General features: G+C 39.4%; 1 protein-coding gene across 1 annotated transcript in view; it reads left to right on the top strand.

Annotated features, from left to right (window-relative positions):
* The window catches only part of LOC126235420 (NFX1-type zinc finger-containing protein 1-like), a 362382-nt gene that overhangs the window by 99048 nt on the left and 244957 nt on the right, over nucleotides 1-18377 (top strand). The window contains exon 4 of the mRNA XM_049944143.1: nucleotides 4363-4642. Within this exon, the coding sequence (XP_049800100.1) occupies nucleotides 4363-4642 (280 nt within the window). The remainder of the gene's footprint in view (nucleotides 1-4362; nucleotides 4643-18377) is intronic.

Below are 18377 nucleotides of genomic sequence, written 5' to 3'. Positions count from 1 at the left end.
AAAGAGAAAAGGTGAACAACAATTGGTATTAAGGTCTCTTGCACCAAGAACAGTATGTTCCATTTCATTCAGAATACAAGCTGGTATAAACAACTGGAATCTACATTACCTCTCATATTGCAAAATCCTCCTGTCCATTATCATAACATGTAAACACGTGCATTGAGCATAAAACAAAAGTAAAGTAGTACATATCTAGAGCATTATACAAGAAATTTGTTTAAGAAAAATTATTACATTTCTTTAAAGGGTTACAAAGGTTTTAGGTCACTAAAAAGTAATTATCTTCTAGTAATGACTATTTCTATTAGAGTATTAAAATCCTGCATTGAATTTATTGGACAGCTACACCCAAACCCAGTTAAAATCAAAATATTTTTTTCCTGTCTTAAACAAAAGCAGACACACTGTGAACTCAGTGCCTGCTAAACTTACCCAAAATATTAAGTGTTACACTTGATGATTCCTTGAAATCCAAGAAGCACTCTAATAAGACATGGCTGATCATGGGCACTGGGTATAACATCATAAGGAAGATAATGGTGCTATTATCCTATTACTCCATGAAAAAATTCACATGCAATTTCTGGCACAGGTCGTGACCAAGTGGTTGACATGGCACTAAATGAGGTGTGCAGGCTTATTACTGGGCTGATGGTCTTCTGAGTTTTCAGGTCGCATCATACCCTCTTCAAACTACTAGAATGCTCGACTTTTGACTACTCCGATGGGCTCTTTTTCAGGATTCTATTTGTCTCCCAGGTGGCTGAACATTGTAGAAAAACACTTGCCACCTCTGTCATAAAAAGCTGTTTTCCCATGCTTTTTAGGAGAAGTGGAGGTACTGGGTAAAATCCAAATACACTTTACTTGGATCTTTTCACACCACCTTCAAAGTAGCCCCTTGGGAATGTATAAATCACTCCCAGCAGTTTTTCATGAACTGAAAGCTCCCTATAATGAATGTTTCCTGGGAACTGGGTGAAATCTTTGGCCTTTTAACTTGACTGTCACTCTGGTGAATAAGAGAAAGCCACTCAATGCCTTGTGAGGCGAACAGCAGATGAGGAACCTTTTTTTTTTTCCTGAAACTCCTGGATGTCAAGAAAGTGTGTAACCCAACATTGTCGTGATGGAGGAGCTGATCGTCTGGGCACCACTTTTCCAGATGTTTTCTTCTTCTGCTCTTCTTCACTTACCTCAGGACATCACAGTAGAACACTGCACTGATGGACTGATGAGGAGTGACAAGCTCCTTATGGACAATTCCTTCCATGTTGAATAAACAGTTTACTAGTCACTTGCCAGGCTTTCCTGGGACAGTGTGACAATGAAATCTTTTGTTTCTGATTGGTTTTGGGCTCATACCTATAAACCCAGTTATCAACACCAGTAATAACCTTCGAAAGAAAGTCTGTTTCACTTTCAAGTCTTGAAGTTCTCTACAGACTTGCAGACGATGCTGTTTCTGTTCATTGCCACCGAGCGAGGTGGCGCAGTGGTTAGACACTGGACTCGCATTCGGGAGGACGACGGTTCAATCCCGCGTCCGGCCATCCTGATTTAGGTTTTCCGTGATTTCCCTAAATCGCTCCAGGCAAATGCCGGGATGGTTCCTTTCAAAGGGCACGGCCGACTTCCTTCCCCGTCATTCCCTAATTCGATGAGACCGATGACCTCGCTGTCTGGTCTCCTTCCCCCAAAACCAACCAACCAACCTGTTCATTGCCGAGAATCTTCAGCATGTACTTTGCGGCAAACTATTGCTTGTGCAGTTCATTGGACAAAATCCTCTGACACATCCTGTAAGACAGCCCCATGATATTTGATATGTCCAGCATCAGATTCTGACTGTTGTGGTTGTGGTCTTCAGTCCGAAGACTGGTTTGATGCAGCTCTCCATCCTACTCTATCCTGTGCAAGCTTCTTCATCTCCCAGTACTTACTGCAACCTACATCCTTCTGAATCTGTTTAGTGTATTCATCTCTCAGTCTCCCTCTACGATTTTTGCCCTCCACACTGCCCTCCAGTACTAAATTGGTGATCCCTTGATGCCTCAGAATATGTCCTACCAAGCAATCCCTTCTAATAGTCAAGGTGTGCCACAAATTTCTCTTCTCCCCAATTCTATTCAATACCTCCTCATTAGTTATGTGATCTACCCATCTAATCTCCAGCATTCTTCTGTAGCACCACATTTCGAAAGCTTCTATTCTCTTCTTGTCTAAACTATTTATCGTCCACATTTCACTTCCATACATGGCTACGCTCCATACAAATACTTCCAGAAATGACTTCCTGACACTTAAATCTATACTCAATGTAAACAAATTTCTCTTCTTCAGAAATGCTTTCCTTTCCATTGCCAATCTACATTTTATATCCTCTCTACTTCGACCACCATCAGTTACTTTGCTCCCCAAATAGCAAAACTCATTTACTACTTTAAGCACCTCATTTCCTAATCTAATTCCCGCACCATCACCCGATTTAATTCGACTACATTCCATTATCCTTGTTTTGCTTTTGTTGATGTTCATCTTACATCCTCCTTTCAAGACACTGTCCATTCCGTTCAGCTGCTCTTCCAGGTCCTTTGCTGTCTCTGACAGAATTACAATGTCATTGGTGAACCTCAAAGTTTTTATTTCTTCTCCATGGATTTTAATTCCTACTCTGAATAGCGAAAGGCTATTTACAACATTTGGTGGTTGTTCTGTGTGCCAGTGAAGTTTCGAACCGTTCTGGCAGATGGCAGGGCCATAGTATTGTGGCAAAATGGCATCTACATATGATCACGTTACAAGCAGCGTGCTGTTATTGAATTCTTGTATGCAGAAAAAGAAACCATGGTGAGCATCCATAAATGTTTGTGTGCGTTGTATGTTGATGCTGCGGTTGATAGGAGTACAGTTGGGCGATGGGTAAAGAAAGTTACAGCCTCAGAAAATGTAGAATCAGACCTCCATGATCGGCCATGCTCGGGATGTCCAGTCACAGCCACTGTCCCAGACATGCTGAATGATGCGGATGCCATTATTTGTGCTGACTGGTGCATCACCACTCTACAGGAGACACACTTTGAAGATGACGAATGTGTTAGGCATGCAGCGAAAACATAGCTATGCGTACAGGACAAGAGCTTTTACTGGCAGGGAATACATGCTCTTCCACAACGTTGGTATATGGCCATAGAATGTGATGGAGACTACGTAGGAAAATAGGACATGGACAAGACATGTTGATGTATATTTTCACCAAATTATGACTCTTAACAATAAATATGTACAGAAAAAAAAGTGGCTCATTACTTATTGAACACCCCTTGTAGAAACCTTCCTCATATTATATATGAATAACTGTTATCATTCTGTGCACAACAGTTCACAGTACCAATATGTTCCAAAAAGCCACAGATGAACATGCGATTTACATGGATTCATATCTCAAGTTCTGTTGTTCACGAAGATAACGGGCCAAGGATTTTGGATAGCCCTTGGCCTAGCAACCATTTGTATACCTATCAGAAGAATGGATGTACTGTACCTATTCTACAATACAGGGTCACAATTTAAATACTACACTCATTCTCCAGTCCAGGCTAAATAGCAAATCGGTTGGTCCTTTTGTGTTAGGTGTGGTGTAGGGTGGATCTTATGTGGCTTATAAAAGCACCATTTGTTCACAGGCAGTTTCTGAAACCCCCCCCCCCTCTCCCGCCATGCCCAAAAATAAATAAATAAATGAAAATAAAAAATTAGGAACTGATACCACCAATTATGGGGATGCCCACTTGTACCATTTCTATTCATGGCACGTGAACATGAGAATATGTTCACATGCCAAAATTGTTTGTGAGGAAGGTGGAATGAGGCTTGAGGCAGTTGGTTCCCCAATTTTCTGTCAGAGTCTTTTTTGAGGAACGTATTCCCTCTTTTTAGTGCTCTGACAGGAGCATTTTTCCACTGGTTCATTGCATCTCTACGTCAACAAATCATAATTTGTTATTTAAAATTTTATTGAAATAAAACAGTATTGATATTTTGAAAAACACTGTTAATATATTCAATCATCAGTGGCGCATACAATCCTCTTATTATAAACAACTGGATCCAAAACTAGATAGTAGCAGTAAATGTTAATGTCCACCAAACGGAAAACATGAGGGGGTAATATAAATGAATTAAAACTCATGTGAAGTAAATAAAAAAAACTCATACTGTAAAAAGTTTCCAGTACCTTTTGTTTGGTATCCCAATGAGTATTTCACTCTGCATTGATGTACAAATTACAGTTGTGAATAAAAGGCTTCCTTGTCTGGTGATTTTAGCAGTTTGAGTTGTGTTATTTTTACTGCGTAGGTAACATGGACACTCTAACTAAGAGCAGCCAAATATGGCCAAAAATAAATGAAACGCTCATGAAACAAGATGCATTTGGCTCTCATCTGACATTAAAATGTCAGATACATCCAACTGAGGAAACAAAGGTGGCCTCAGCAGCTGACTTTAAGGCTGTTCCTGAAGGAGGTTGCAGCCTTCCTTGCGAGGCAGATCTTCAGTGTGGCCACAAATGTCAGAGTGTGTGTCATGTAAGGAACAGATTCCATGAAAATTATAAGTGCTACTTTCCTTGTGAAAGGTAAGACTTTCAATCACAGTCATTTACAAGTTGTTGAGTACATGCATAGTTGTTTTGTTTTATTTATATATGTACTCCGTAGGTGCTTTTATGTGATAAGATGCTACAATGTTGAACTAGATAAGGAATATATAAGTGTAGATCATAAAGAACATTGTACAGTTATTTTACAAAAACAGTTATAGGGAAAATACAAAACATAAAACTAGAACAAAATAGAAGCAAAGTGATAAGACATCATGCAAGAATTAACACATGGTGTACAAAACCTAACAAACACACAGTAAATGTATATGCATTCAGAGACTATACTTCTCTGTTGAAAAATCTAATGAATAAAAAGTTTCTTCTAGAAAATACATCTTTATTTATGAATAATCCACTGTTACTATGTAGGTCTTTGATGTAGGTTGGTAGTGATTTTAACACTGGACTACTGTGCATCTTTCTGTAGCAGCTAGATTTTTCAGATCAGAATGGAGGTCAGCCTTCTTCCTTGTGTGGTGATTATCGTACATTTCACTGGTTTCATAATGCACAGGATTGTAGCCATGAAACTCGTAATGAAATAAATATATTTAGAAGTTTTAGAAAGTATTGAAAGTTTTGTGAACATATTATGGCTATAGGCTCTTGGGGGCACTCCACATCAGCCTCTAGATCAGTGGTTCCCAATGTGGTGGTAATTACCCCCTGAGGGGTAAAATGGAAATTTTCAGAGGGATAAAAGAAAAGGGTTCATCTATGATTCTATGTTGAAGCTAAATTATTTTTAAAAGATATTTGCCATCACTATTTAATAAGACTATAATAATGATTGCATTAGTCACCAAGAATTAGATTCTTTTTCAGGGACTATGTAGTGCCTCAAGAATTTCAGTGTAAATTGTAGAAACACTCGGCCTTCCACCACCACGAACACCCAATATTTTAGGTACGAGTGCGGGAGAGTGAGAACATTTCTACCGATCCACCTGTTCCTGTGTGCAGGTCACAGGTTTGTTATTAGAAGACTGTAAGAGGGGCGAGTCACTGACGACAACAACAAGTGTTTTCCATCAGTGCCACAGAAGACGAGGACACATCTGGACCGATCCACAATTTCTACCATCATAAGACTCCGCTTCAATCATGCCTCTTTCCCACAACATCTACATCGGATCAACGTTTACAGTTCACCAGCATGTGAGTGTGATCCTGAGTCGGAAGCTGATGTCAACCTCATCTTATTTATGTGCCCCAAATTTGACCGTGAACGGTTGGTCTTTCTGAAGACATTGCTGAGTATGGGCTACCATGTTCCTCAATCAGCTTCTTCTCTTTTGTGTACTAAAGACGTTTGTCTATATAAAGTGATAGTTAACTTCATTAAGAGTACTGGTCAGAATCTGTAGGTTTTAATGGTGTACGTAAATTATAAATATGTCTTGCTGATGAAGATATTTCAGAATTGGTGTGAATTGTAAGCCAAGGCACTTTTAATTATTTTCCAATTCAATTCAATTCAATTTTTAAAACATTATGTACAAACATGTAACAGTTAAGCTTTTTATTCTTGTAAATATGCATTTCTGTATTTATTTATTCAGTTATGTGTACATTGTCACTATGGGTTGCCGATGGCTAAATTGAGTACACACTCAAAGGCAAAATAAAAAAAAAAATAAAAAAAAAAGACATGATGAAAATCCAAGGAATAATTATGTAGCATTATTTGGTGTGTTAGTGTCTGTGTTAATTGTAAAAAAGACTTATGAGCAATTGAAAATAGATTTCTATGCTCATTCATGTCTTGAACTTGGAGAAGTCAAGGCGCATGTTCATATTTTCATATGGTTTTGAAACCAACTCTTATGTCTCAATATACTTAATTATTTCTAAAGCTTGAGATACGAGTGAGACGACGAAGATATTTATATGTCTAAGAAGAGTACGTTGACACTAAAGTTCATGTATGTGATCAACAGATTACAGAAATAAAAAGATATTATTTTCTGTTGTCCAAAAAACATTAGAACGTGGCGACCTAGGTGACAAGATCCAAAGAAAATGGGAATTTAAAGACAGAAATGGAAAGAAGATATTAGGCGTTACCATAGCAACTATGCATAACAAGATACGATAACTGTTTCCAGTAATCGTCTTGAGTCCAACAAACCAATAGAAGAAAGTTGCGAGTGCAGTGCAGTAAAAGACATGAGAAAGTAATTGTGGAGAAAACTGGAGAGAAGACCTCAACTTTTCGACTAAGAAGATTGGGTGTGGAGAGTAAGCAGTCTTCACACACGTACATCGCACTGATGCCGACCCAGTAATTAGCTACCGACGCCGACTGCATCAGCTGCTGCTCACCGGTGCTGACTCCGTGTCTGCTCGCCGACGACAACGCTGAAACCAACATGCGATGCCACCGGCACCAGTGCTGTCCACCGGCACTGATTACACATTCGCTCACTAACTCAGCTAGAACTCTATGCCGGGTGAGCAAAAACCAATAATTATTTGGCAAAAGTGGAGGGGACAGTTGAATTATAAACTGTTATTATAGTTATTGTACTCGGTGGTGAATTTTCTTTTAGATGATTACTAGGTCTAAGATAAATAAAATTATGGATCAAGAAAAGCAACAAACTTCAGGACCAGCCATGGCCATGACAGTGAATAGGGACATGCCAGACTGGACTGAAGTTTCAAATTTAATCAAAGGACAAAGTCTAAAGTTAGACTCAGTAAGTACTCAGTTAAATGCTAGGTTAGATGACCAAAGTGCTAAGTTGGATGACCAGAAGGCTGATCCAGCCACTCTTAGTGAAAAATTAGATGCTCAAAGTGAAACCTTGAACAGTCAAGCAGCAAATATAGTTTTGTTAAAGATTAAATTTGACTCTTTAAATAATAAGGTAGAAAATCTGAAGTTAGATTTAAAGAGTGAAGTCACTAGTTCTTTGAATACTCACGTTAATCAACTATTTACTGAATTTAACCAGAGACAGGATGAGCAACTTAAAGATTTTACTAAAACATTAGAATTTGACATTGAAGATAAATGTAATAATATATAATCTGAGTTTAGTGAAAAATTAAAATTTTGTAAAAATACATGTGATGTTAAATTTAATTCTGTAAGACTAGAAATGAATACTTCGAAGGAGAGCACAGATCGACCTAAGGAAGTAATGTCAATTATTCAATCGAAAATCCCAAGTGTTACTACACATGTTGTTAGTTCGCGAATAGATAATATAGGATGAAGTTTTAAAGGAAAAATAGCCAACTTGGACATTATAAATGTAAGTAGTTTGGCGGAACCATTTGAATTAATTAAAGATCGAGAAGTTACCGAGAGTAAAATCTCCAGAAACATTTCAACGGTTGCTTTGTCTGAACTTCATGATGCTTGCAAGGTTATGGATGACTTGTGCAAAGAATTAAAACTTGTCCATGACAAAGTAGAAAGTAGAATAACTTTACCTAATGTTGTGTTTCCTAGCAAAGTGGTAATTGTTTTGTTGTGGGGAGGCTTTCATACAAAATTTAAGGAGAAGTATTGGTCCGTAAGTAATCGAGTGAGGTTAATGTCAGATCCATGGTATCCAGGCAGAGTCACATCTGTCTTCCAGGGATGTTAACATTCTGTGTTTACGGGCGGAGTGATGACCATCAGATCCCAAGTTATTTTCAGTGTTTCTTCTATACTATTTTTCCTGCACCGAATTCCCTTCAAATCTTAAACTATTCTGTAATCTGTTCTTGAATTCTTAAACTATCCTATAAGTTTAGAGTATATGAAACCGGATATGACTACAAGATTGAGACCAATTTAAGGGAATCACAGATAAACAGTAATCTCTAAACATGGAATGAAATGAATAGAATATAGTACTACTATAAAGATAATATCATGGTACTATTCAAGCAGAGTGATATCGACATAAACTAAACAGAATATTTTTTGTGTGTATAAAATATAGTGTAAAGTGATTAACTAAACAACTATTTGATTGTATTGTCTAATTTTCTATTTTTATAGAATATTTTATAACTTTTGTGAGATGTAACGTAAATAGGAGGGTTTGTATCACTTTTGGAAGGGGTGGGTAAAGTAAGTACAAGCATGACTAGCACTAGTCGCACATCTCACCTTTCAGACAACCCTCACAGACAAGTGTAACTAATTCTTCACCATTTGCTGTTCCATAGGTGTTGCTAAGATTTTTCTTCTAGGGCTTCAAAGGTGAAGGTGAGAACACAAACAGGAGAATTGCGAATTAGATACCTGAAGTGATGTCAGAACTGCCAAGGGATGTAGGGGAATAAAGATATATGTACATCTGAGTAGAAGCACATATTACATTGTTGATATGTGACGGTTCTGCATCGTTATTTTTTTGTCACTCTCAAATGTATATTTATATAATAGAGGGAAACATTCCAAGTGGGAAAAATATATCTAAAAACAAAGAAGCTGTAACTTACCAAGCGAAAGCATTGGTATATTGATAGAGACAATAAAAACAATAAAAAACACACACACAAATTTCAAGCTTTCGCAACCCAAGGTTGCTTTGTCAGGAAAGAGGGAAAGTCGAAAGGATGTGGGTTTTAAGGGAGAGGGTAAGGAGTCATTCCAATCCTGGCAGTGGAAAGACTTACCTTAGGGGGAAAAAAGGACAGGTATACACTCGCGCACACACACACATATCCATCCGCACATATACACACACAGGCAGACATATGTAAATGCAAAGAGGTTGGGCAGAGATGTCAGTCAAGGCGGAAGTACAGAGGTGAAGATGTTGAATGATAGGTGAGGTATGAGCGGCGACAACTTGAAATTAGCGGAGGTTGAGGCCTGGTGGGTAACAGGAAGAGAGAATATATTGAAGGGCAAGTTCCCATCTCCGGAGTTCTGATAGGTTGGTGTCAGTGGGAAGTATCCAGATAACCCAGATGGTGTAACACTGTGCCAAGATGTGCTGGCCATGCACCAAGGCATGTTTAGCCACAGGGTGATCCTCATTACCAACAAACACTGTCTGCCTGTGTCCGTTCATGTGAGTGGACAGTTTGTTACTGGTCATTCCCACATAGAAAGCTTCAGTGTAGACATGTCAGTTGGTAAATCACATTGGTGCTTTCTCACGTGGCTCTGCCTTTGATCGTGTACACCTTCCGGGTTGCAGGACTGGAGTAGGTGGTGGTGGGAGGGTGCATGGGACAGGTCTTACACCGGGGGTGGTTACAAGGGTAGGAGCCAGAGGGTAGGAGAGGTGGTTTGGGGATTTCATAGGGATGAACCAAGAGGTTACGAAGGTTAGGTGGACAGCGGAAAGACAGTCTTGGTGGGGTGGGGAGGATTTCATGAAGGGTGGATCTCATTTCAGGGCAGGATTTGAAGAAGTCGTATCCCTGCTGGAGAGCCACATTCAGAGTCTGATCCAGTCCTGGAAAGTATCCTGTCACAAGTGGGGCACTTTTGGGGTTCTTCTGTGGGAGGTTCTGGGTTTGAGGGAATGAGGAAGTGGCTCTAGCTATTTGCTTCTGTACCAGGTCGGGAGGGTAGTTGCGGTGTTTTCAGGTTATTGGTGTAAGGTTCAGGGATTCAGGACTGGAGCACGTGAGAACGTTTCTACCGATCCACCTGTTTTTATGTACAGGTCGGAAGTTTGTTATTAGAAGACTGTAAGAGGGGCAAGTCACTGACGATGACAAGTGTTTGCCGCCAGCACCACAAAAGACGTGATGAAAACCCAAGGAATAATTATGTAGTATTCTTTGGTGTGTTAGTTGTAAAAAACTCTAATGAACAATTGAATATAGATTTCTATGCACATTCATGTATTGGACTCGCTTGAGACTAAAGACTTTTATTTTGCTTCACGTCTTAGCTCTGCATGAGGCAGGAAACATGTGATGTCCATAAATTATTCGATTGTTACTATGATATTGAACTTATGTTTTAACAAGTCTGTTGCTTAAAGACAACAGTTGGCTTGCCAGAGTTTAATTACTTATGTGAAAAAGAGTGAATGTTGCTTTGTGTTGAGAGATGAAAATATACCAAGAATGAACTGAAAGTTTTCCACAAGTACACAGATTATTTTAAGAATAGAGAAGTAGCATAATAAATTCCTGTAATCCTCTATAGACTTTGGAGAAGAACCTTTTGGGAGCTCGACATAGTTGACTACCCAGAGAAGAGAATTGGCTGCACACAATACATAAGTCAACTGCGAGAGACGTGAGAGTCTTGCACCCCAGTACCACACTGTCTCATGTTGTCCGAAAAACGTTAGAACTAGCATTAACTTGTGACGCAATATGGTGGAGATTACAGCTTGTGAAATGAATGTGTGAACATCATCTTCCTCATACAGTAAACCCATTACACACTTACTTTGTACTGTGCATCTTTGACAGTGAAATTGAGACATATACCTCATGTATGCTTGAATATCTTATGAAAATGTCTTTTCTGTGTTGTTGATAGTGTAGTGATTCGAGAATTTCTGTGTAAATTCTAGAACCACTCAGCCTTCTACTGTCTCGAACACACGATATTCTAGATTTGAGTGTGGGATGGTAGAATCCTACCTACTGTGCATCACATATTTGTGTGTGCAGGTTTAAAATCAGTCGTGGAAAGGAAGTAGACGTGGCAGTTGAACGGCACCGACAAGTACCTGTTGTGCAATCAATAGAGGTTTTAGTGCATGTGTAAGGAAGAACCATGGAGTTTATAAGCAGCTCTGTGCTTTTTGTGTCATTGACTATTGTTATTAAAACAAGAACAGGTGAAAAAGTACTCTTGTAGACTCTTGACTCAGCCTTGTTATAGGCAAGACTCATTTTATGATTCACATTAAGAAAAGTCACGGTATATAAGTCGACTTTCTTTTAAATGTAAATTAATTTGTTTCTGATGTTCGACTGTACAAGAGACTTACTGGAAGTTACATATTTATGTTAAAAGTGAGAATTTTATTGTGCTTGAGTCAAATACATCGTTGACTGACGAAAAGCAAAGTTTTTATGTCTACTTATTTCATAAGTAGAAAGAGACTTAAAAGTTCCTGTACCTAGCGTTATTCAATGGAAAAGAAGTCGAGAGTTTCCAGCAGCTGGCTATCCAGTAAAGTAGAGAGGCTGAAAATCCCAAGTAAGTCATCTCATAAAGAAATGGAAGGTGGTTTGGAGGAATAAACCGAAACAACCCAGATTCACACTCACACTGTAAGTTGTTAGAACGTTGTAATATTTACTATCATTACTTTTATTATTATTATTATTATTAGTGACAGTGGTCAGACACAAAGCACTGGCAGCCTGGAGTCTTCCAGTTTCTTTCTGTTCAGCAGTAACAAGTGGAGCAATCAAGTGCTTTATAAATGGAGTAGGGTGTAGAATTTAAACTTGGTTGATTTTAAGTGGTAGTGCAGGATCTAGGTGAAGGAAGTGTTGCTACTGAGAGGAGTGGTGCAAAGGAAGCATTTTTTCTAACAATTTTCTACCCTCAATGCAGTTATTTCCTTCTCTGAGAAGGACATGTGGGTAGCACTCACATTGCGCTGAGAATTACTTCGTAGTTAGAAATAAGCAGTTCCAGTTGTCTCATTGACTCATTAGTTCATGGTTTAATAGAACACCTACATTTTGAAAGTAAGTGTTCAATGAAAATTCTGAAGTTTAGAGGGGTGAGGTACTAGCTAATATCTGATTGTGTTCAGGGGTAATGGTCTGAGAAAGGTTGTGAAGCACTGATCCAGATTGATGGATTACTTGTTGTTTATCACAGTGACAGTACCATCAGCAAACACGATGAACTTGCATGTTTCATGTGACTAACGCAGGTCATTTATGCATGTGAGAAACAAGTGGGCCAAGAACAGCTCACTGGGGGTTCTATAGAGTATAGTGCCCCAGTCAGACTTTATCTCCTCACCTGATTTGCTCCCCTCTTTGAGAACTATTTTCTATTTCCTGTCTTCGAGAGATGGGATGATAGTTTGTGACGTGTGTTGTGTCTGCCATTTTGTGGAGTGGCTTCACTATAGCAAGCTTCATTCCATCTGGGAGACACCCTTATAAATGTATGTGGGCAAAAACTTTGGATAATAAATCAGAGCAGACTTATAGCAGTTTACTGGAAATGTTATCTACACCTGATGGTCCTTTACTTTTTAAGAGATGCAGTGGTTTTCTTTAACTCATTTCTGATTGTGGAGCGTACACTAAACTCACAGGATTCAGAAAACTGTGTTTCTGTATTCCATGGCACTTTCTAGAGAGCCATTGCACATTATTTGCTCAAGAGCACTTATGGAAGGGTCATAGAAGGTTTTGCAATTACCTCTTGTTTGATTATGTTTATCAACAACATTTAAAACAAAATCTTTGGATTTACTGGCACAGTTGATACCTGTCTCACTCCCTATTATGTCCCAGATGGTTTGAATTTTATTACAGAAGTGGTTGATAGTGCAGCTAAAATATAAATTTTTTGACAGTTTGAATACTTTACTTAATATTTTACAGTACTTTAGGATCCATGCCTTTTTGTGTTCTTTTAGGCCAATTCTTGTAAACTTCCTTTTTTCATGACACTTTGGATATTGATGCGATTTCAAATAAACATTACATTTCGAATTTACATCTGTTTCAGAACAGATGTGACTTCCAGTACATATTTTGGAGGCGTGAGTAAAAGGCCTTAATCATTTTATCATTATAGGTCTGGCTATCTTCTATTGGACTCAGTTTTATTCTCACAAATATTCATTTTATTAATAGTGTATTTCTCACCATCAAGACCAAAGAGTCCATTCAGTATTTTACTAATGATGATGCTGCCCAATTTCTCTTGATTTATAAAAATGTAGTCAATTACGGTGCTTCAATTTGAAGTTACACTGCAGGGAAAATTGACCACTGGGATGATGTAGGTGTATGTCAAATTTTCCATGTCTGTCTTCCCACTAACCTGTGTTAGGAAATTGATATTGAAATGTCTGAGTACTGTCACATCTCTTTTTCAGTTAAATAGATGCAGTAAAAGTGAGTTGAGCTGCCGCCAATTTTTGTAAATAATAGTTTTTTAACATAGTCTTTATATAAACTGCCAGAAAAAATAGTACACCTTTTAGAGGTTTCCAATTAACTCAAGATTTATTGTTGCAACAGTGCATGAGGAATACATGAAATAATTACATTTACAGATAGCACAAGTGGTTCTGAGATACCAGCTATCAACCCATGCCGAAACACCTGTATTAGTACATGGTGTATCCTCCAAGGGCAGCAATGCAGGCACTGACACTTGCATCCAGTCGATCATACAAACGGCAAATACTACGTTGAGATATGCTACACCACACTTGCTCACCTTGTTCACTTACTTCTGTAAAGTTGTTGGGTGATGAGTCTCATGAGTCACTTGTCATCCCATGATATCCCATACATCCTCGACTGGAGACAAGTCTGGAGATTGTGTTGGTCAGGGAAGTTGCCGCACATCTTGCAGAGTATGTAGAGTTTCACAGACAGTGTGTGGGCGAGCATTATCCTGTCAGAAAAACACATCGCATTACCTTTGCAAGAATGGATCTAACAATGTTCTGCATGTAATGACTGCTGGTTTTTGTCCTCTCAAGAAATGAAAGTTATAGCTTATTGCACCCCAGACCATAAGCCCTGAGGTGGGGCCAGCGTGTCTTGGACGAATGCACTCTATGAGGCAGTGCTCAACAGGTCTGCACCGTACATGCAAGTGACAATCTCTTGTGTGCAGACAGAATCTTCTTTCATTGCTGAAGACCACGATGTGCCATTCCATGTTCCAAATGATACTCTGACGGCACCAGTCGAGCCATGCATGTCAATGCTGCGGCATTACCAAAAGACAGGGCTACAGGTGTGCATGTCCATTGTCCCAGTAATAAAGATACATCTGGGTTCACAAGCCCTATTATCTGTGCTGTGGTAGCTGTATGATCAGCCAGTGCTGCCCTTAAGCATGAGTGCAGTGCCAACTACCTAGAATTAAGTGCCCGAGTTACTCGCATTTCGAGTAATCACAGGGGTCAGCTTCACCTAAGCGCAGTGGAAGAGCCTCACAAGGGGGACTGTGTTTGCACACATTAAGCCAAACTGTTTGTAGTACCAACAAACTTTTGAGGCTGAAGGCAATCAATCGCATTCCCTCAGCGAGTGGTGGCACTGTGACTGGCGATGAACACTGTTTTTGCACAGCAGTGACTTGCACAGTACATTCAGCAATTTGCACTTGCGATAGTGTGAGATTATTGTCTGACTTTGGCCAAATGGCTGCTTTATATGTGGACTGATACATCTCTGCGAAACGGTGTACAGTTTGTGTATGAGGTGTGGCTAGAAAAAAAACCGGACTAGTACTGGTGAAACAATAAAACGAATGCAATAAGGCTGAAAGTCGCGTGGCCTGTCACGTGACTCTCGCTCCGCCTACTGCTCGGGTTTCATCTGCCTCCTGCACTCAGTCTGCCTGTGGCGTCTGTTTTAAGTAGTTGACGTTTTGTCTGTGCGTCGGAAAATGTTGAGTGTACAGAAAGAACAGCGTGTTAACATCAAATTTTGTTTCAAACTAGGAAAATCTGCAAGTGAAACGTTTGTAATGTTACAACAAGTGTACGGCGATGATTGTTTATCGCGAACACAAGTGTTTGAGTGGTTTAAACGATTTAAAGATGGCCGCGAAGACACCAGTGATGACACTCGCACTGGCAGACCATTGTCAGCAAAAACTGATGCAAACATTGAAAAAATCGGTAAATCGGTAATCCTTGTCAACTCCTGTTAACTCAGACACTGCTCTGATTGTTAAACGGCGATCTTGTCGAACAAGTTTACCGATTTTTTCAATGTTTGCATCAGTTTTTGCTGACAATGGTCTGCCAGTGCGAGTGTCATCACTGGTGTCTTCGCGGCCATCTTTAAATCGTTTAAACCACTCAAACACTTGTGTTCGCGATAAACAATCATCGCCGTACACTTATTGTAACATTACAAACGTTTCACTTGCAGATTTTCCTAGTTTGAAACAAAATTTGATGTTAACACGCTGTTCTTTCTGTACACTCAACATTTTCCGACGCACAGACAAAACGTCAACTACTTAAAGCAGACACCACGGGCAGACTGAGTGCAGGAGGCAGATGAAACTCGAGCAGTAGGCGGAGCGAGAGTCACGTGACAGGCCACGCGACTTTCAGCCTTATTGCATTCGTTTTATTGCTTCACCAGTACTAGTCCGTTTTTTTTCTAGCCACACCTCGTAAGTGCTTCAGGATCACCGGCAAATAGTATAAGTATCTTCTGCACTGCTGGTATTGGGCGCGAAAGCCAGATGTACTGTAGAATGTCCCCATTAAGGGTGTTACTTGATAGAGTCTGCAGGCAGAATAGCAGCTGTGAAGGAGAGCCGTTGCATTGCAGTAAAGTCTAAATGTCCTATACTTCCGTAGCCATATCATCACTCAATGAAGCAGAAACTTAACTGTACTTAGTTTCATCAGCAGCTCTGTTAGGTGTCACAAACTGGCTGTCAAGTTGTGTAAACCACAATACTGGGTTTTTCTGCCAGAATGGTGGTGGTTTTTACCATGGTATAGTTAATTAGTGCACTTGTAGACAGATCAACAGTTTGTGGCATTGCAAAATTACAGTCTGTATGCGGAAGGTGCACAGCACAGTTGTTTCATGTTTGACATTCAAAGTGTGACTGTACAAAGCGGCACTTAATGTCAGAGGTTATGTCAGGGCACCAAAATGTTGCGATTTAAGTATGTTCACTTTAGTGGCACCATTTAATAATAAAGCGTACAAGTATACACACAGCTCAATAAAAGATCGAAAGACAAAGCCAAGGAATAATTACATAAAACATAGAATGAACAGCGATCATGTTGTGGAGAATAAACACTTTTTGTCCTGATAGTCACATGGGGTCTCCAGCCAGAACATAATGTGATCTGGACACAATATTTTGTCAGTACACCTGGCTGCCATTTTCAGGATAGTAAGCCATCGCACTAACTCGGCAGAACTGAAATTGGACCGCACCATTGGCTCCTTTAGACACTATCTGTAGGTCCACTCCACATGTGCAAATGTAACTGCCCTCTTGCACAGACCACAACAGCACACCAGTAGTGAAAACTCACAGAAACGATAAATCAATATTAAACACTGTTGACACCTTTTGATGACTGTATCTAATACTGTTGTTTTCTAATGCCAAACAGAACAGGGCTCTAACACTTACTACTTAAAGGATACCACTTGTCTCTGTTTACAATGTTGCCAGACAGCTGGATTTCAATAGTTTCTTTTACTAGACAGTCCCAATAATGCAATGCAGGGGCAACCACTTGTGTCTCATCATACAAAATTTTATGTCCTTTGGTAAGACAACGTTCTGCAACAGCATATTTTTCTGGCTGAAATAAATGTGTGTAGTGGTGGTGCTCCACACATCGACCCTGGACCATACAAATTGTTTGTCCAATATAGGCTTTCCAACAGTGGCAGGGAATTTTGTAGACACTGGGCTTCCTCAAACCCAAATCATCACTGAGCCAAGCAGCACTCTAGTCTATAGCTGGCGGACAGAATATACTTTTAATATCAAATCTCTTCGAAAATTTTCTAATTTTTGAATTTATGCTTCCTGTGAAAGGTAGGAATGTCACCGATTTGCTTGTATCTTTTGTTAGTTCCTGAGAAGGTCCAATCTGTGGAGAATGATGGATCTTGATTGTCAATATAACCATTCTGCTTGAACACTGCTTTTAGATTATCCAGCTCCTGTGTCAAACTGTCTGCATCTGAGATAGCTTAAGCTCTTTTACCATTGTTAGATGCATGAAGATATTGGTCTGTATGTGTGGGCTAATGATAAACACTATATCCTAATGTCCTATCATCCCTCCTGTAGACCAAGATATCCAAAAATGGAAGTTTTCCCTTCTTTTCAACTTCCATCGTGAACTTAATATTGGGATGCAGACAGTTAAAAATATCTAGGAAACGATCCAGAGCGTACCTTCCATGTGGCTATACCGTAAGTGTATCATCAACATATCTCCAAAAGCAAGTTGGTTTTAAAAACACCGTCTTCAGTGACATGTCCTCAAAATCTTCCATAAACAAACTGGTGACTATGAGGATGATGCACTCCTCATAGCCACTCCATCCATTTGTTAAAAATATTTGCCATTAAATAAAAAGTATCTTGATGTCAACACATGGCGATGAAGCTTAGTTGTTTCTTTGTCCAATTTTTCACCAAAAACTGCAAAGAATATTGAAGAGGAACTCTGGTAAAAGTGACACAACATCAGAAGTAACTAGAAAACCTGTGGGATTGGGACACAAAGACTTCAAATGTTAAATAAAAACCAGAGAATTGGAAATAAGATGTTCACATTTTCCAACATAGGGACTGAGAATGGATGCTAAATACACTGATGTCCGAAATGAAAGCAAAAAAGCAGTTTCCTCATACTGTGTCTAATTCACAATATAATCATGCAGACTATCAACAGGTGTCAGTACGATCGTGTTCTGAATCGAAGATGACATTCCGGTCAGTGGACAACCATGCCAATGACGATGTCAGGGAACCCATCAAACAGGGTAGAGTTTGTCTGGTAGTCCTGCATTCACAATTGCTGTGTATACAGTCACAGACAGTGCAGTA

Source organism: Schistocerca nitens, chromosome 2, assembly GCF_023898315.1.
Source record: "Schistocerca nitens isolate TAMUIC-IGC-003100 chromosome 2, iqSchNite1.1, whole genome shotgun sequence".
Taxonomy (NCBI): Eukaryota; Metazoa; Arthropoda; class Insecta; order Orthoptera; family Acrididae; genus Schistocerca; species Schistocerca nitens.
The sequence above is the reverse complement of the archived record's forward strand: the minus strand, read 5'-3'. Positions and strand labels throughout refer to the sequence as shown.